Below are 19,901 nucleotides of genomic sequence, written 5' to 3'. Positions count from 1 at the left end.
AGATCACAGGAGACACTCTCAATCTGTTCAGCTTGCTTTATAAATAAGATCTTTTCTTCACAGTAGCTGGAATATTTCTTTGTGAAAGGGTGTCTTCTATACTTCTAGACTGGAAGGGACTCTGCCTACGAAAGACACTATGTATTGCTAACTGTACACAGAGTCTGCTGGACTTGGGAAGGGTTTGGTGCTTTGGTACCCCGTGGTGACCTGAGTACTGATTGCAGCCTGAAGTAACAGTTCACAATATGAAAATACCCTTTGGAAAAACTGATTTGACTGATTTTATACTACAGGTTTTGCAGTAATTTTCTAAAGACTGTGATTTGATAGAGATTTCTTTGGTCTTCTCATTTAATTTTTCCATTTCCATACCCATCGCTGCCTCCTGCTGCAGAGTCAGACTTGGCACACGAGGCAGTGCAGTCGGCAGAAGGGTTTAAAAGGGCCACTGCTTCAGAGCTTAGGCATTGCAACTGGGCCCATGTGAGAACTGTTCAGACAGTCAGCTGTCCTAATGTGTGTGCTGTAACTCTTAGGGATATTTGGAAAGGATATTCTATGCCTGAAACTGCTGGGAATAAAGCTGAGGGTGTTCAGTTCTCAAAGGAGGCAACTGACTGTTGCATTCGCTGTGTCGCATTGGCCCTTTCTTCAACAGTCACACGTGCAATGTCTGTGTCATATTTTTGATTCTTCTGTAACTTCTTTTTCTGCAGAGGACCTTTTGGTTCTGTGTATTTTAGTGTCCTTTATCTTAAGCTCTGCACAGTTTGAGCCATTACTAATTTAGTGTCCTTTTAATTATATTAATAGTACTGCTGAATTAATTTCCCCTACAACAAACACGATGAGTATCCCCTAGTCACAGCACCATTCTGTGGCTTAATGTAGCAAGATTAAATTCTACACCATTGCATTCTTCCATCACAGTTGTGCATCTCAAAAAAGTATTGCCAAAATTAGAGTTGTTTTTAATGAGTCCCAGTCCTGCTTTCATTGAATTAATGAAGTGAACTCAGGCTGAATTGATGAGTGCTCTCTCTTTCCTTTAGGCTGCATTGAATATTTTAAAGTTGCTGTCTGAGTTGGACCAACAAACCACAGAGATGCCAAGAACAGGAAATGGACCAATGTCTGTGTGAGTGTTACCCATTGACTTTCCTTTGTGCTAATGGAAACCTCTAACCCCATGGTGTACCAGAAACAAATAAAACGTGAGGGGTTTTTCATTTGCCAGAAAAGTTAACATGCCCAGGGCTGTTATCTTCTTCAGAAAGATGAGAGGGTAGGTTTTATGATCAAGCTTGTAATTTTCACATGTCAAATGCAAGTTACTGAGCAGGAGCAAGTGGATAAAATGTAATGGCTGTGATCTCTGCTTAAACTATCTGACTACATGTATGTGTGAACAGTGTGACTTTCCAGTGGGGTTAGGTGTTGTAGCTGCTCCTCTCTTTCTAGTTATGTTCTGTATGTAAACTGTAAACAACACATGGGTTTCACAGCTTGCTCTCAGCAGAAATGTGGCAGGGTGGCAAATTGTTCCCTTTTACCATTGGGGGGAAAAAAGAACAAAAGGGGTAAGGGGGGAGAGAAAAAGCCAAAGAATAGTTTCTCGTTTCAATAATAAGCTGTCAAAATGGTAGAACCAACAAAGTGCTAATTGATTAAAACTGGGGGCCAGTTATATGGAACTAATCATTATATGCACCTCACATTGTTCCTGTCAGATCCAAAAGCGTCTTATTCATGAAAATAGTGTTTTATCTCCTAAGTAACAGGTGTTTTCTCATTTGTAGATGTGTGAAACAAGAAATGGAAAGTGACCCTCTTCTCAAACCGGCTAACTCAAACACTTTGGGACAAACACTGGACAGCACTGCCTAAAAAAGGCTTTTGACTGGACCCAAACTGAAAGCACCAGAGAAAATCAAATGCTTCCTATTCATGTAACCTAACTGTTTTAGAGTGCTACAGTCTTTACAACCTACTGTAGTGTCTAAATCATAACCGTTGCTTTTTCTTCAGACAGTGATAAATTTTTAGTTTCATTATGTTGTTTTGATTGAAATGACACTATAAATTTTTCATTTAAAAGTTTCTTAATTGTATCTAGAACAATAGCACAGTTTAGAAACTTTGTCTTCTGAGACTGACATGTTATCTGTGAACTAACTTGGGAAGATCATATCCATGTATGTGGTTATTTTGTTTTTATTGAAATAGAGTTTCACTGGAAACAAATTGTGTGCCCACCGTTTTAAAACGTCCAGTATTTTCTCAAACCTAGCTTAATTATCCAACGGTTGAATGAATTAAAACACTTTAGGAATTTTAAACTTTGTTTGATCATTTTTGGTTAATTTCTAGTTTTCTCGAGCTGGGGGGGGGGGGATAGGGGAACTTGAAAGCGACATGACTTTAAATGATCTCTGATCTCCGTTTTAAGGATTGTGTGTATCGATGGCACACAGCTCACTACTTTACAGGATATGATCTCAGTGTAGTGCATATAAAACCGCAGATTGATTTTCCTTGAGTGCTTTATACTGTTTAATTACATCTCCATGTAGGGCTGAAAAAAAAAAATGACCTATGTTTATATATAAACTGTGTTGCTTTTGATGTTGTGTTATTGCGCGCCGAACTGTGCGCAATAAAAGTTTTTTGCATATGGTCCAGGTAAAGCACGATAGCCTTGCAAGTTAAGTACTGCTTCAGTTCATTGTTTACGCTGGAATTTTTTCTCCCCATGGAATGTAAGTAAAACGTAGTGTTTGTCACCAATAAATGGTAATACTAAATTTTTTTTTTGGTTAATTTATTCTCGTATGCCACTCCGGGGTCTGCTTTTTCTAGGATTTGTAATGCTTGTGATATAGTACGGGCAGTATTGTAAAGCTATGGAGTAACTGTACAATGGTTATCAATTACATATAAATAACTACTATATAGTAATGTGGAGGATGTGAAAACCTGGCAAGGTCAAGGAAATTCAAAAGTAACGTGGGTACATTTTGTTATTTGTGCCACAGTGTGTTAGTGCAACTGTGTTAATGGGAGCTTAAACTAAAGTCACGATTATGACAAGAAACCTGGCACAACAGGTTGGTATGATTTCCAAGTTTAAGTCTCTACTTTTAAGTTTCCTTGTTTGCTTGTAAGTTGAGTCATAACCTTGCCTTGCACTTAGTAATTTTTGGGGGTAGTACTTTCAAAACAAATCTTTCCCTCTAGCAACAAAAGCTGGCACCGCAGACTGACACACGGCAGTGTAACGTTTGGATGTGACCTACGTTTGGTGTGTACTTAACTGGGAATCTGTAGCAGCACTTCCTAAACACCTGTTTGCAGCGTGTGGAGTAACTCCTCAGAGGAAGCAGTTACTGCAGATGCTGTGTCTCAGAGCTAAGTGTCTTGGCCGTTTTATTTGCATTATCAAAAGCAATTGGGCCACATTAACTGCATACCAAATTTTATTGAATCAAGTTGGGTTTGATCATTATAAGCGCAAAAAAATTGTAAAGTTTTTTTTGTTTGGTTTTTTTTTTACATTTGTAGAATTAAAATGCTGTACATTTAAAAATTAAAAGAAACTTGCTAGGCTGAGGCTTTGTATTGCAAATTCTTACAACTTAGAAACTACTCTCGAAGCGATTTCTATTGGGAAACAGGTATCACGTTGACAGTGGTGTAAATGGTCTCCCTGCCTTTATCAGCTGCTACTTGGGAGTCTCCTCTTTGGATGGGACTAGAATCTATTCTGACTATTCTTCAGCATCCATTTGTCAATAATCCTGTTTCATGAACCTGAATTAAGGTACTCTACTGTAGGTATCTCTGTTTCAATACTCTTCAATGCATCTGTCATCTTAAGAGTGCTACCTTAGAGAAGGTTCTTGTATAATCCTGGCCTCATGATGAAAGACTTCAGGTCACTGGGTGGATTCTAGGTAAGCCAAAGTGAGCTTTTTCTGTTGTCTCCTGGGCTTGATGTGGCAAAGGAAGAACAGTGACATATTATATGTAATCACCTGAAGGCTTTATATCACACTTTCAGTCAACAGAGACTACAGTGTTCTACAAAGAATACAAATATGAGAAAGCTGAGGTGCAAGGTGAAATTCTCTGGCTACAGCAGCAGAGTGATCTGGTATATATTTGTTCGGGTGTGATGTCTATGTTTGAGTACTAGCAAAGCACAGTCCATGAGACACCTCACCTTGTTGGATTCTTTCTCTAAACATTTTACTTTTGATCTTAAGAAACCTCCCAACTGCAAGTGAATGAGCTGGAACTTCATGAGTGTGTGAACATCAGTGTACAGTAGTGTGGATCTTACTTGACTCTGGTTAAATTACCTAAATTATCGATCTGAGTGTTTCAGAATATGCTGTACATTTATTAAATTGTGAAATTCTGCACTCCAAATATTAAGTTCAGCTACACAGAACTTGCCTTTAATCACTTTCAACTGGGAGTAAGAAAAAAAAAAAAGTATTTAGTCCAGCCTATCTCTCCTATAACGACCATCATAACAACAGGTAGTGATTTTGTTTCTTTTCAGAATTCACCAAGTTCTTAGTCCAGCCTCTGAAATCATACAGCCAGTGTGCTGCAAGTGCCCCTAAGGCACTGCTTCCAGGTGCAGAGGAAGGAGGTCAGACCCTAAGGGATCCACTTGTGACTGGGAGTGATTCCTGAGGAGGCAGGTCATTGAGGGACAGCAGGTGGAACCTGGCAGGAATTTCAGTGCCTGCCAGCCTTGCTCCGTTGGACCTTTCTTAATGCCTGCCCAGATGTGAGACATACAGGCTCAAAGGAAGTAGCTGAGGAGTTTGGAAACCAGGTTCTGGAAATATTTATGTTCATTTTCCAGTAATTCAGCTTCTAAATAAAATCAGCAGAGACCAGACAACATAGGCAATACATTTTCCTTCCCCAGAGAAAATGTCCTTTCTGCCTGTACCCCCTCACGTGTCTGGACTTTGACAGACTCATCTTCATGTTATTTTCTGGTATTGGAAGGAAAGCTCTCATCACTGCTTTCTCAGATTTCAAAGCCTTCAACCAACCTCTAAACTTCAGCAGCTTTTGTCCTTAAGGGCTTCTATATTTCAGTGATTTTATTTAGACAGCTTTTCTGTTTAAGCTCAGAGTTGGTTACAAATCTGAAAATACTCTTCTGAAAACTTCATTTCTGTGGCTGCACCAGATGTTTTGCTTCCCTTTATCTGCCAATTGGATAGGAACATTCTAATACCCAGTATACCATGGAAGGAGGCTGGGGAAGAAAAATTGTTAGAGCAAATCAACATCTCCAGGGTATTCATTTAATCTCTGAATTAGAACTGAATGAACGCATACAGGTGGCAAATAATACTTATCCAAGAGTATTTTATTCTGACAAATTATTGTGTATACTGCTAGCAGTATGCTAATGCAGCAAAATTGTATTTGATTAGAAATGAAAAAATGATAGTGCTTTTAAACTGTATTCATTCTCCCACTTCCAATTTCACAGTAATTTTTAGCAACCTTCTACTAGAGGTTGTTCTGGATTTTAAATGTCCCATGTTAAAGATGCAGAAAATACCAGCCACAGAGTATGCTTTCAATACATTCATCTTCTGCTACCAGTGTTTCATTAATTTTTCTATTTCTAACCAAAAGATGTCTTTTATATTTCAATGCACTTTGGTTTTGGTTTGTTTTGTTGGGTGGGGTTTTTAGGTTGGTGGGGGGTTTTTTTGGTAGGAGGGAGATTTATGGTCCCAAAGAAGGCAATCCCAACCTGATGTTAAGGGATAAAGCCTCTGATGTGTTTCACACCAAAGTCCCTAGCAAAAGCTGTTTGGGGACCAGTGGGCATCTCTACAGCCCCGAATCCCCATTCCCCATTTTATCATGGGTGCAATTGCCCAGCCACAACCAAGTACATCACAGCAGGCATATCCACTGCTCTGACTGCCAAGTATTTCTTTTACTGTTTGTTTCACACAGTACCAAGACAACTGAAAAAAACCCAATTGGGAGGGGCAGGCATCACTGGAGAAATAAACCCATCAGTAGCTGTTGGAAACATGATTCGGTGTACCTGTCCTACCAACTGCCACTGCATTGGCATGAGAAATGGAAATTCCCTTGTGAAGTGGATGCAGAGGAGCTTATGTTTTAAAATGTTGAGCCACCAAGTTACTTTTATGACTGAAGTGGATAAAAACTTGAAGGAAATGTGCTACAGGTTGGGTTTTTTTGGTCTTTTTTTTTTTGTCTTGAGATAGTAAACTCACAAATGCTGCATTTAAAGAGTCTTTTCTAAGTATCCTTAGCAGTAACTGTGTTGTGTTTTCTCCTGTACTGTACTCACTTCAACAGTAACTTGTTTTCAGTGTTTGAACTTCCTGTATTTGTATGTGCTAAAGGGCTGATGTACCAATCCAATGCTGATCTTTATTCAAAAGAAAAGAGGTTATCCAAGAGCTTTTGCTGTCTAGTTCCTCCTCTAAAGTGATAGCCAAGCCGGATAAAAGGCAGAGACCTCTTGTCATTCAGCAGCCTGCTGGGTAGAACTTCATTGATTTTAATGGCCTGTTGTCACATGCCAAATGTGGTACGTTTCTGTTCTGGCTGACACTGAACAAAGCCAGTCCCACTTCAAGCACGTGCCCAGCATTTGACTCTGAATGTTCACAAGCTCACGTGTGTTGGATCTCCAGGCACTTGAGCCCATGGCCTTCTGGGCTACCTAGGAAGGGGATGAAACGTGTGGTTCACAGTGGGATGTTTCCAAATGCCTTGTGAATGCTGCCCTGACTTCCCATGTTCTTGTCCATCAGTATTTTTTGTTGGCACTTGGGAAAGCTGTTTTAGCCTTCAGCGATGTGGCATGCTCACCCCTCCCTAGCAGTACTTTTGCTTCATAAAGTTGCTTACTCTGTTCCTCTCCCCTTCTGCCCATGAACCCCTACTTCTAGAAGAGTAACATCTCCTAAAGCAGGCTTTAACATTATCTGACTTGTGATGGACAGATTCCTACATCTGTGAGGCACAGGAAGTATCTTTCCTTTCCTTAGAAACACATTTCAGCAGGGCATTCCATGAGGTGTTCTTCCAGTCAGGAAGAAGTCAGAGCAGGAGCTGTTCATGCAGCTGGGGCTGTGTGGGGCCCTGTGCTCTTCTCCTGCCAGCCATGGAGAAACTGGTGCTGCTGACAGAGCGCTCCGGGTGCTGCTCTGAGAACAGGTCAGCTTCCAGGAGATGCATTTTCTCTTCATCCTGTGTTTCTTACCTCGACCCCTCCTGATACCCAGAAGCCACTAGCAGGCTTTGCAGTGCCTTCCTGATGTAGGTAACTTACCCTGTTTAGATGAACTGAACTCCTGTTTATCTGTAGAAGCAAAACATTCTGTCTGAATTAAACTGAAATGCCTTGTACTGTGAGTTCCTGCAAATGTTCTTTCAACATTGCAGCTGAAAAGCTTGTAGCATGTAAATGACCTAAGAACACGTGGTTATTTTTGCAAGATAAAGGATGTAAATATTTCTAAAGTCACTTTTAAGTTAACTATATTGGTCTACAATTTCCTCTGTATTTTTGCTCCATCTTTTCTGGCAGAGCAGTGTCTTTCCAGCAATGCCTATATAAAATAAATTTGCTAACAATCAGAGGGCAATCTAAGCCACCTAAGCTCCTTTCTCCATCCAAAAAATGTTTTCAGTAGAGTCTAGCCACTAATTCTGCAAAATTTTGTTCTTGGCATGCAGCACTGGAAACTGCAGCATTCCCAGTGCAAAGCTGTTAACAAGGCAGCTGCTTGTCTAATGGGCATTTATTGTTTCCACATTTTAAATGGTTTATCAGAGCTTGGAAAAACAGTTAAAACATTGATCATTTTAAGGCTAAACCTGAACATATGGATCAAATCAGCAGAGGACCAGACCTGCCAAGACAGAGTGCTCTGCCTCACCCCAAGACTGGGTGCAATGATCGTGCCCTAAAAACCCTGCAGCATCCCCAGGGAAGATCTGTGTTCCCCAGAAAAGGAATGTGGGGTTCTCTTTAGAAGGTACTGTGTGTGTCTCTGGTGATCCCCAGGGACTGACCTCTGAACCTGCTGCTGCTAAGGCTCTAAAGCTCCTGCTGCTGTCACAATGTAGCTGTGATCTATTTCTACCCTTTTTATAAGGAAACTCTTGAAAAAAAATGAACTTCATTTATGTGCAATTAGGCTTATTAAACTGGTAAATCGGAATACATCTCCCTGTTGGGTCTTTCTGGCTGAAACTCAGCTCCATCATTCAGTATCTTCATTTGTTCCTAGTTTTAGCTGCAGGCTATAAAATGTCTGGCTCCACTGCTACGCTATCTCTTACTGCCCTTGAATCCACGCTGTGAATTTTGTGTTTGGAATTTTTCATATTCCAAAAGACCAGTGTGAAAGGCTTGGCAGATGCTCACAAAGATGATTTTCAATATCCAGGCAGTGTACTGACTTTTCATCATAGTATTCCATTGTGAAGCTGCTGACCCTAACAGCTCAGAGATCTCTGCTGGTGCATACCCTTTTTTTATTATTCCATTAAAAAAAATTATACTGGAAAATTATTATTCACTTGTCCTGTTTAGAAATTTCCAGACTATTGGAGTTACCTGGTTTTCAGTTTAGGTTATTATGTCAGGAAGATAGAGGCTGCATCCCAATTGAAGTTTGCATTTCTTCATATCCAGCTCTGATTTAAAAAAAAAAACCTGAACATAACAATGTAGCATTTGGCTTCTGGCATGTGAAATGCTTAATGGCCACATGAAAGTTCTTGTTTAGCAATTCAGAAGCATTTCTTCTTTCATCAAGTTTCCTCTCCCTTGGGCACTGGGGAAAGTGAGTCTGCGCTAGCGCTGCTGGCATGTGGAGGAGGCTGCAGACACGCCCCTGGAAGGCTGGCATGCCATGCAAAGGCATTCTTCAGAAGTTGTGGTGCTGGTAACAAAACACACGAGACTAACGGCCTCTTGCCCTTTTACCTTTGTTTTGACCAGGACTGTCAGGTTAGACAGCGGCACGGCTCCTGCATGACTCATGCAAGAGCAAACACGGGGACAGGAGACTAGAGGCCTGGCCTAGCACACTGCTGCCTGTGGCTGCAGCCAGTAACGACCCTGTCACTGTCCTGTGGGGATGTGTGTCCTGCGGGGATGTGTGTCCTGCGGGCAGAAGTCCTGCTCATCTGCTGTCAAGCAAAGTTTTCCCAGGCCAGCTGCTCTGGCCAGCAATGCCCTGTCCAAGAGGTCCCTCTGCAAGTGAAAGACAAGGAGAACTGGGCCTCGAGTATGTTCTGATTTTTGCTGCCTCAGTACAATGAGCCCCAAGTCAAAGAACTCATCTAGCTAAAGAGATTTGCAACATTGTTCTGCCAGGCAGAATAAAGCCCACTGAAATCAAATAACTGAATATTAAGCTCTGCTGCAGCTGTTTAACATGCCCGACCTTCCCATTTTTCTTTCCTTGCCACACTAGGCAACCCAAATCACATTTATAGTTCCTTTTGTGTTCTATATGTGACATGGGTTTGCAGTGTAACAAGATTAGTTTTCCCTGTAATCCTCTTAAAATGTCCTTCCTTTGATTGTTGCTTTCATATATTGGCGTTCTGGAACCTGGATTAATGGGATTGAGATTTATTCCACAAGTCCTGTTTGATAAGATGCTTTCAAGAATTAGTGAAGTGCAAACACATTTCATTTGGAAAAAGCATTTTAATGGTTGCTGAATTATGCAGTGTTATGCTAAACATACTGTAAGGCCTATATATGGACTTGCAGTGTGTCTGTCTGTAGATGCTACCAGACAAGGAGGTAAACAAGATAGGTTTACTCCTTTCAGAGCATCTAAGATATCTCATGTGGCTTCTCCAGGCAGATTCGCAGAGCCTTGCCTGTATGTTTGCAAACTAACTGACAAATTGACAACACGCCTTTTCTTTTCTCATCACATTTTAATCACCATCCTTAAAGTACCCCTTTCCATTAGTTCCAAACAACGTATTTACTCTGCCTCAGCTTGGTCTGATCCCCCTGTCACTGAATCCCTGTTTAGTTTGTAGAAGCTTGATACCAAAGTACTGGCTGGTTTGCTGGAGCACTGATGTGACACGTCACGCAATGTTAATTAACACTTCAGAGAACTCAGAGTGGGTGAACAGCTCTGCCAGGTGCCTTGGCATAGCCAGTGTGTGTTTTACAAAAAGAAAAACCCAGAGCATGGAGCAATTACATGATTTTTGAGTTATTCTGTACCAGAGGGGCTTACCACAGAACTCCAGACTGTTCAACTCCTCTTTCTAGCCCAAAAGACCACCCTGCTGCTGTAAAAACTAGTATATGGCTTTGTGCCTTTTCTTGCCTGCCTCTGTCTTTGGTTGGTCTCATTCTAGCAACAAACGTTTCTACCTTGGCCAGGGGGTGCTGGGAGCTGGGGATCACTGCTGCAGAACACTTCTGGATCAAACAGTGGTACCCCCTGCTCCAGAGTGACCACTGCTGAGGATGAACACCATGCCTGGCTGACCCTCCAGAACACAAACAGATGCATCCATGGCATGCAAGAGTATAGGACACAGAAAACACCTTCAACATGCATTCAAGGAGATCACGTGGCAGATCTCTACCAGCTACCAATGCCTGGATTCACACCCCATTCCAAAGGTGAATTTATAGCTGTAGTCAGGCTGTTCCTAATGAGGTTCAACACTGCGAAGTGTAAGGGCTGGAAGAATCCCAGACATAGATACAGACTGGGAGAAGAGCTCCTTCAGAGTCGCCCTGCTGAGAAGGACTTGGAGATTCTGGTGGATGAGAAACTTAACATGAGCCAGCAGTGGCTCTTGCAGCTCGCAAGGCCAGTGGTATCCTGGGCTCCATCAGAAGAGGGGTGGCCAGCAGGGACAGGGAGGTGATTGTCTCTCTCTACTCTGCCCTCATGAGGCCCCATCTGGAGTCCTGTGTCCAGAGCTGGGGCCCCAGTACAAGAAAGATGTAGAACTGTTGGAGAGGGTTCAGAGGAGCCACAAAGACGATTAGAGGGCTGGAGCACCTGCCCTACAAAGAGAGGCTGAGGGACCTGGGCATGTTCAGCCTGGAGAAGAGAAGGCTGCAGGGGGACCTTGTTGCAGCCTTCCAGTACCTGAAGGGAACATACAAACAGGAGGGGAATCCTTTTTAAAAGGGTAGATAATGGCAGGACAAGGGGGCATGGATTAAAACTAAAGGAATGAAGGTTTAAATTAGATATTAGGGGGACGTTTTTAACAGAGAGAGTGGTGAGGTGCTGGAACAGGCTGCCCAGAGAGGGGGTGGGTGCCCCATCCCTGGAGGTGTTCAAGGCCAGTTTGGATGGGGCCCTGGGCAGCCTTGTGTAGATCCAGGCCTGGAGGTTGGTGGCCCTGCCTGTGGCAGAGGGGTTGGAACTCTGTGATCCTTGGGGTCCCTTCCAACCCATGCCATTCTATGATTCTTATTCAAGACACGTCCTTTGCTCTCTACTCCTTTCCTCACATTACTCAGTGGCAAACTGTTTAACCTACAATTCCATACTCGCCCACCCTGGCAAAGCAGAAAAGCCGTACGGATGCCCCAGGCCGGGGTCCCTGCAGCACTTGCCCGGTTTCAGTGCCGCGGGTGCCGGGACCCGAGAGCCCTGCAGCCACCGGCCGGGGAACGGGCGAACCGGCTGCACCCACCGCCCGCGCCCGCTATCACCCGTCCCCGCAGACAGGAGCGACAGCGGGCCCGGAGCGGGCTGCCGGCACCCAACGCGCGCCCCGCCATGAGGCGAACTGGGCCAGGGAGCAGCGGCCGAGTACGCCCAACCTCCTTTCCCTTCGCCGCGAAATGGCGGCCAGGCCGCCCCCGAGGCCGGGCGCAGCTCACGCCACCCCTCCCTTCACCGGCTTCGAGCCCGCCAAAGCGCGGAATGGGCGCTTCAACCCATCGTCTCCCACGGGGCTGCGGACCCGTGCGCGGGGAGAACACAGAAAAGAAAAAAACCCTCCCACAGCCACCCTGCGCGGCACCGCCCGACATGGCGCTTGAGCCCGCCCCCCCAGCGTGGGCGGGTCCGGGGCGGGGCCAAGGTCCCTATAAAGCCTCTCCCGGAGAGCCGCCCATTCTTTTCGTCCCACATGGCTGAGGTGACTGCGGTACGGTAGTGGGCTGTGGGGTGGGTGCTGGGCCTGCGCTTACCCCTCTGCCGCTCCTCAGTGGCCCCTCTCCGCCCGAGCGCGCTTCTGGCAGCCGCCGGCGTCGCCTCCTTGTGCGGCCGCTGAGGGAGCGGCCGGGGCCGCGTGGGCCGGCAGCATGGCCGCCTCTTCTCAGCCTCGGGACCTCGTCCATAAGCCCCTCTCTATCGGCTTGAGCGGCCGCCGTTCCCGGGAAACTCTTAATCAGCTTCCCCGGACGCGCGAGGAGGGCGGGTGCGCGGCCCCGGGCACTCGCTGGTGGAAGTGATGACAGGTTTTTTCCCCGTCAGAGCGACACTGTTGATTCCCACTGTTCAAGCCAGATCGCGTCTGATGCACCAGCGGGGAGCTCCGCTGTGCCCCGGGCGCTCGCAGGGCCGCTGCTAACTCTTCCCTTCGGCATTGCTCGCAGGTGCCGGGCACTCCGGGAGACGCGATGCGGCGGCGGAAGGCGTGCGGGGGGGCCGGGTGCGCGGCTTGCTCGCCGCGCCGGGACCCCGGCAGGTGGGAATGGTAAGTCCTTAAAGTCGTCACTGGTTTAAATATATACGTGTGTGTAGTGTGTACGCTGCGTTTCAGAGCAGTTCCCGAGCCGCCTCTGCAGCTGAGCGCTGCCCGTGCGTAGGTTTGACCCGCAGCGCAGGCGCTATGCGGGTGGCGGCAGAGGCGGGTCCCTCCCGCAGGAGCGTTGTGACCGGGCCCTGTGTGCCTCCCCTCGCCCCTCGTGTGTGAGGCGGCGGGTCCGCCGGGATGAGCAGCCAGCAGCCTGGCGTGGGGCGTGGGCTTACAGCTCCAAGCCCCATGTAGGGTCCCCGTGGACTGAGGGCCGGTCATTAGGCCGCGTGTGGGACGGAGCGGGCTCTGGGAGCCGGGAGGTGCAGCAGTGATGGCAGCCTGGGACACGTGGTGTTCATGGCCAGGCAGATCCCTCGGCCTGGCGGCTGCGACTGCGTAGCATCTGGGTATGTCACCTCCAGCCTCCGTGTTAAGAGGGCAGGAAGCTGGCATGGCCGTGAAGGGCTGGGCCTAGGAAGGGCACAACCTGTTCACTTTGCCTGCCTCATCTGTTACATCTGTCTTGTGCTCTGCTGCAGTAACTCAACGCATACATGTGTATTTTACTCTGCTTTTGCAGTATTTGCCCTGTCCCATGTGCCTGTTAAACATACCAACCTGCTGGGGTTGGGGAGGGGGGGCACAGTTGCTGTGAGTCTGCAGCCACCTAATTGCTGGGGACTCGCTGGTGTAAGTGATGACTTAACTTTTTTCCCCATCAGAGCGACAGTGTTGATTTCTTACTATTCAAGCCAGATCATGTCTGATGCACCAGCAAAGTAGTAACTGCTGTGCCCCACAGCCTGGCAGGGCCTGGTGGTAACTATTCCCTTTGGCTTTACTTGTAGGACACTGCAGAGGTGGCAGGGGTGTTGAGCCTCTGGGAGCCCTGGTGTGATGGCTGTGGCTGGCAGGATTCAGTTGTGTGATAACATGCACAATTATGGCCTGGTTGGCTCCGCTCTGCTTGAACTTCTAGCAAGTAAGACTGGTAAGTCCTTAAAAGTTACTGTTGGCTGCTGGTTTAAATCAGATTTTGTAAAGTGTGTGTGGGAGTACTCTTCTACTAGCAAGTTGCTTTGAAAAGTCTTTGTCCCTGAAGACTTTACTGATGTGTAAATTTGAGCATTAGCCTAGCAAAGAAAAAAAAAAAAAAGCCTCATGCAGAAGTACTGCAAAAAGGTCCTTCCTGTCTTCTGTTCCACCATGTTAAAAGTGGTGGGTGTGGCTGGTGAATGAGAATTTGCAAGCCACTGAAGGGCAGGCTCATGGTGTGTCCCTTTGTGAGGGAGGTGTTAAATCTTTTCTGCCCTGCCACTTGCTGACCAGATTCAAGTATTGATGGTCGAGTGTGTAGGGCTTTGTTACCCACTCTGCTACTAGTTCACTCTGCCCTTGCAGATCTGCTGGGGGAGGATGTTTGTGTAGCATAGCTGCTGTGGGTCTACAGCCACCTAATTCCTGGGGACTCGCTGGTGTAAGTGATGACTTGACTTTTTTCCCCATCAGAGCGACAGTGTTGATTTCTTACTGTTCAAGCCAGATCATGTCTGATGCACCAGCAAGGAAGTACTGTGGTGTCCCACAGCCTGGCAGGGCCTGGTGCTAACTATTCCCTTTGGCTTTACTTGTAGGGCACTGCAAAGGCGGTTGGGGATGTTCAGCCTCTGGGAGTCCTGGCTGGCAGTGATGAGGGCAGTTGCCTGGCTTCCTCCCACCATATGTGCTGTGGCTGGCAGGGGAGAATGGTAAGTCTTTGATCCACTTGGGTTCACTGGTTTAAATAAAGAGGTGGGGGGGGGGAAAACACCGTTTTGCAAGGGGGGAGTTGCTTCTGCAGTGCTTTGACAGATGTGTACATTTGAGCATTGTGGCGGGGCCTTTTTAGCGTTAAACCCAACATAACATACATGTCAAAATATTCAAGTTTCCATCTTTCCTGCAGGGAATAACAACCTGTCAGCTGTAATGGACAGGAAGATTTTTCAAATTTTAATGGTTGCCTTTTTATGTTCAGCTGAAGAGTCATGAATCAGTCATGACTTCAGATTTTTTCCCCAGCAGATTGGCAATGCTGATGCAAACATCTGTTTTAACTACACTAATTCCATAGATCAAGAAGCTTCACTTCCCTTCGTGGGTGTATGCTGAGGCCATGTGCCCTTGCACCTCTACTGCAGGGAAACTGCATATTTGCAGACATCACGATCTTCTGGTGAAATGTATATCATCATAGCAACACTGACTGACATACATGAGCCTTCAGGATCAGAAATGAAAGAATTACATTAGTTTTTTCTTATTTTTCCCCCCAAATGGGGGGTTCTCAATGAGAGAGCCAGAGTCACTGGCTTCATTTAGTTACAGCCTTGGCTTGCTGTTCATGTGCCTGTTGTGCAGCTGTTGTTTCTCCAAAGTCTGCTTGGTGGCCTGTATCTGAGGAGCATAAATGTGACCTATTTGTTTGCAGTAGTGGACTGACAAAATATTGGCTATTTTCTTGGCAGGTTGAAATTTGTCGTAAGTCATCCTGGGACCTGCTGTGACTTCAGTGCACCAGCAGCTGGCTGTCTTCTGCCAACGATGTCCCTCTCCATGCTACAGCCCTCTCATCACCTTGCAACAGTTCTGGTCTTTTCTCAGAGCTAGCAGGAGAGGCAGAAGAGACATGAGAGGGCAGGAATTCCAAGTCTTGGCTTTCCTGTCACCCTGCAAGCTTTAGTCATGCATCACTGACAGTCTGTAGAGTGGGGAAGGGGCATCTTGTATGCTGCAGCACTGTCTGCATTTCTGTACTGGTTTTAGAGCCTATTTCTAATAAAACTTCAGTGCTGTTTGCGTTCAGCTAGTGGTTAATTGTTAAAAGCTCATTTCTTGGTCTCCTAATTGTTTGTAATGGCTGCTTATGTGGAGTTGCCTGGAGCTAGGGGAAAGGGGTGTGAGCTCATGGGTTCCAGTACCCTGAAGTGTAAGGGCTTTGCCAGGATGTGTGGCACCTTGTGCTGCAGGAAACCACACTGGGGCACAGTGCTCGGGGCGCCAGAAGTCAACCAGGGCCAAAGGGAGAGGTGTAGTCTGTACTTTCTGTGTCTCTGGCACAGCTCTCCCTCAGCTTCTCCCTTAGATTCTGGATGTAGAATGTAACTCAGTGGGGATTGTAGCTGTCCTGGTAAGAGGTGTAGTGTAGCTCACAGTGTTCCTGTGTAAGTCACTGTAGCTCTGCAAATTCGTACATCTTGGAGTGATGGCAGTGTGGGAAGGAAACTGTCATTCTCCGTGAAGATAGGGTTATTCTCAGCTAGTAGGACTGCTCCTTTGGGTTAGGTGTTTGTGGCACATGTTCAGATCCTGCAGCTTCCCCTGGATGCTCTTTGGCAAACTTCCAGGCTTGCAGAGCAGGAGAATTTAATCTGGATTGTAGGGAGCCACTACAGGAGAGGAAGCTAAAGGCCTTCCTAATACCGGAGAAAGGTAGTCAAGTGCCCTAGGATGTCTTGTACCTCTGATGCCCAGATCAACTGTTTATACACATTTGGCCTCAGAAACCAGTTGGGCCACCTGTGCTGTGCAATGTCTGCACATATAGAGGAGTTAAGTGGTGGGGAGTCTGTTCTCCCGGGAGAGAGGAGGGGGAATGGTCTGCTGTGCCTATTAGCCTGAGCCAAGAGTGGTGTCAGTGTGATGGCAGGCAAACAGGCCTTGGCAGATGTCCCATGCAGGTCCTGCTCTGGCAGTGTTTGCACACCCCACTGGCAGTGCAGGTGACGTACATAGCTCCTTCAGGTCAAGCTGCTGTGAAGAATTGCTGTGTAAACCTATATCCTGTCTGGCAGCAGGCTCAGATTCTAACCCCATCCCTAATGATGGAAGCAGCTGTTCCCTGAGCGTGGCTGCTGAGATGTAGCACAGCAGGGCTGGGGGCTTGGGAGGGGGATAAAACCCAATCTCCTTAGGTGCAGCCTCCTTAGGTTCCTGGGGAGCAGAGCTGCCTGGCAGCTCTTGTGTGGCAAGGCCTGGGATTGTGCTGGCCTGTACCTGAGGGGTCACCTGTTAAATACCACATGGGTGCAGCTGCTGCCCAAAAGCAGGATGCATGGGGAGGGAGGGGTGTGTGCTGGGAGCTGCTTAACCCAATGGTGACAATTCAGCTTGGAGCAGCTGAAAGGTTAAAGGGAGGCATGTTTAACAGACTGAGGAGATGCTTAGGGAATTATTTCCTGCAGCATTTAGAGTATTGCAGTGTTATTTTTACTGCCTGATAACAGTCTAATTAATGCTGTGATGCATGGGAAGTTATTTCAGGCAACTACAAGTTTAGGGGATATTCCTGCCACTTAAAAGCATTAATAAATGTTGGTGTTCTGGGAGGGGATTTGATACCTAAAGTGATAGTGGCCTTTATCTTGTATGTTCAGTAGGAAAGAACAGTGTTGGAAAATGAGCTGCTAATCAGCATTTAAAGGGCTCTTTCATTAAAGTGGGCAGAGATTTTTCTCATGCAGTTAATGTAAACAGCATAATCTCTTGAAATAACGTATTGATGAAGGACAGAACTGCTGCAAATATAACTACTTTGATAATTTAATGAGCATTATCTACAAGCACACTTTAAGGAGTGGAGAGTGCTGGTTGTGAGGCAGGTGTAACTGAAGTAATGTGTGTGTGTTATTGGTGCTCAAGAAAAGTTGCTCAGGTCAGGGTTCATGCATTGCTGCTGTTGCACATTTGCATAAGACAGCTGAAGGTAACTTGTGTGCTGTAAACAACCTGGGATTGCTCCCCAGTCTGGGTGCAGGGACTGGCTGATGGTGGACTTGAACTGAGTCAAGTCTAGAGATCTCCTCTGGCCTGGCAGCTGCAGGGGGAGCTGTGTGCATGCGGTGCCCAAAGCTTAGTGGGGGTTAGATGGGGTTTCTTCATTGAAACGTGTTAGTTTGACTCGTTCTGTGTGTATATGGGCAGAATGCTTTTGCCTTGTTACTACAGCAGTGTGCTGTAGTCAGCTTACCTGTAAGAACAAGTGTGACAAAGTGGAGGCAAAACTAAAAGTAACACCTGAACTTGTCAGAGAGGCTTTTATTTAGAGGAGTTGAGGAAGTCTTCTGTACTGCTTGGCTTTTGCTTCAAAGCTTTCATCCGCTGGAGTTTGTGATATGCCTGCAAACAGCTGGGTACCTTAACTGTAGCTTCATCTCATATCTGCCTCTCTAATGTTTTTTCTGGAAGTAGTTTGGGTCTAGAGAGCATCCCTCAGCACTCTTTTCCCAGTGTTGTTCCAAATTCCCACACACCATGCTCAAAAAGGTCTGCCTTTACCAAATGTCTGTCTGGACAGTTTCAGGAAAACAAGGGTGTGTGGTAGGCCAAGATGGTAAACACACACCAGAGGTCATGGTCTTTAGTACCACAGCATCTGGGTTTTTCTGTTGTATGGGATATTTTACCTTCTGCTGTTTCTCCACACACTTGATAATGGAGATCTGGACACCTGGCTGAACCTGGCTGTGACCAGCTGTGGGCTCTCAGCAATGTGGGATGCTGTGAGCTCAGGTAACTTTCCTGTGTGTAACCATAACCTATTAAAAAACTTGAGCTGCAATGGACTTCCAAACACAACTGTCTTACAGCCCAGTAATGAAGTGAGCCTCCTGGATGCTAGAGGAGCCTCCAAACAAACTTAGTTGTGTTTATCAAGCATGAAGGTAGGATCCCCCATGTGAAAAATCTCGCAGTGTAGCCTTTTGATTTGGGGTGGGGGGTATTAACACTCCTCAGAGCATTTTGGCATTGATTGTCCCACTGCTTGCCTGACTTCTGCAGGCACTGGTCGATTTGTGTGTGGTGTGTGTTTGGAATAAGGAGATGAAGGCCAGGATGTGAACAGAGGCTGGCTCACAGCTTGTTCTCTGCATGGGCAGCTCCCTTCTAGTTCTCAGAGGACTGCAAGGGATAATCACAGCATGTCTAGAGCTGATGTTCGGCTGCTCTGAAGTGCCTCAGTGGGGCAGTGAGGATGAATACAGAGCTGTCAGTTCTGTCAGTTGCAGCAGGAACAGGCAATGCTGTATTAGATGATGTTTAAAACTGAACTCTGGAATCCGGGGCTGGGACATTTAAGCAGCTGTTTGCTTTATCAAGCAGCTGTTTCTTGGTGCCGTGAGCATTTGAGAGGGAACTAGCACAAATTGCTTCTCTGCCTGGTGTTGCTTTTAATAAACATGTTTCCATACACAGTGTTGGGTGTGGGGCACAGGGGGCTCAGGCCCTTTGGCCCTGCACTGGCTGTCTTTGGCAGCCTCTGTCCTGCAGAAAACTGCAGTTTGTGTCCCTCTGCTCCCTGCTGTAACTTCTGTGGGTCTGACCACCTGGCTCATGCTCAGGTTCCACTCACTGTGTAGAGGTAGGACTGCTGTGCTCTCAACAGGGTGGATGGAGAGGGGATGGTGAGAGCTCTGGCTTTCTGCTGAGGCTCACAGTGCGCATCACAATCTCTTCTTTGCCCCATGATGTTTACCAGAGGCTGGTGCTAAACCCATATAGAAGTGACCTCTGGAGAGAAGTCCCAGCCATGGTTTTCCATTGTACTGAAGTGGGAACTTCGGGCTCTGAAGGAATTCTCTTCACCTGGTTCTCTGCTTGGTGCCAACATGAGGCTAGCAAGGACTGGATGTAGCCCCTGCCACAGGCCTTCCAGTGACTGAAACGGGCACAAGTCCCTAATGTGGATTGGAAACACCTGACAGCTTGCAGGTACTAACTATTGTCTTGGTGATGGGTAAAAACATTCTTTGTGCTAGACCATGGTATAAATTAAAGGATTTCCATTCTAATCCTTAATGTTGATTTGGGTTCATGGGAACATTCAGGATCATTTCTGTCTGTTACCTGGTTCTTTAGTGTTAGTGAAATCTGCCTGATTTCTTTAGAGTTATGTTAAGAAAAATGTCCACCACACTTCACTGCTTGCTCTGTCTGGTTTTGAATGCTGTGGCTGGGTCACCTTGAAGTCTTCCCTCTTGTGCTGAGAATAAACTTGGTCGTTTCTGAAAGCAAGTATTAAAGCCAAGGGCCATTCTCATTTCTCTACTTCACACAAACTCCCTTGG

General features: G+C 46.2%; 1 protein-coding gene and 1 long non-coding RNA gene across 4 annotated transcripts in view; both read left to right on the top strand.

Moving 5' to 3' along the window:
- The window catches only part of STAU1 (staufen double-stranded RNA binding protein 1), a 33,254-nt gene extending 29,642 nt beyond the window's left edge, over positions 1–3,612 (top strand). For both annotated transcript variants that reach the window (XM_084271651.1, XM_084271650.1), the window contains 2 exons: positions 1,056–1,141; positions 1,803–3,612. In XM_084271651.1, coding sequence (XP_084127777.1) covers positions 1,056–1,141; positions 1,803–1,890 — 174 coding nt within the window. In that variant the 3' untranslated portion in view covers positions 1,891–3,612. The remainder of the gene's footprint in view (positions 1–1,055; positions 1,142–1,802) is intronic.
- Positions 3,613–12,180: 8,568 nt separating this feature from the next.
- LOC311197801 lies at positions 12,181–15,639 on the top strand. 2 transcript variants are annotated; one of them, XR_014617659.1, is made up of 5 exons: positions 12,181–12,201; positions 12,653–12,753; positions 13,644–13,786; positions 14,430–14,543; positions 15,303–15,639. It is a non-coding gene; the product is annotated as an uncharacterized lncRNA (long non-coding RNA). The 2 variants fall into 2 exon arrangements; XR_014617660.1 differs by lacking the exon at positions 12,181–12,201 and having other exon boundaries at positions 12,397–12,753.
- Positions 15,640–19,901: the final 4,262 nt, after the last annotated feature.

This window comes from Gallinula chloropus (assembly GCF_964237585.1).
Source record: "Gallinula chloropus genome assembly, chromosome: 16".
Taxonomy (NCBI): domain Eukaryota; kingdom Metazoa; phylum Chordata; class Aves; order Gruiformes; family Rallidae; genus Gallinula; species Gallinula chloropus.
The sequence above is the reverse complement of the archived record's forward strand: the minus strand, read 5'-3'. Positions and strand labels throughout refer to the sequence as shown.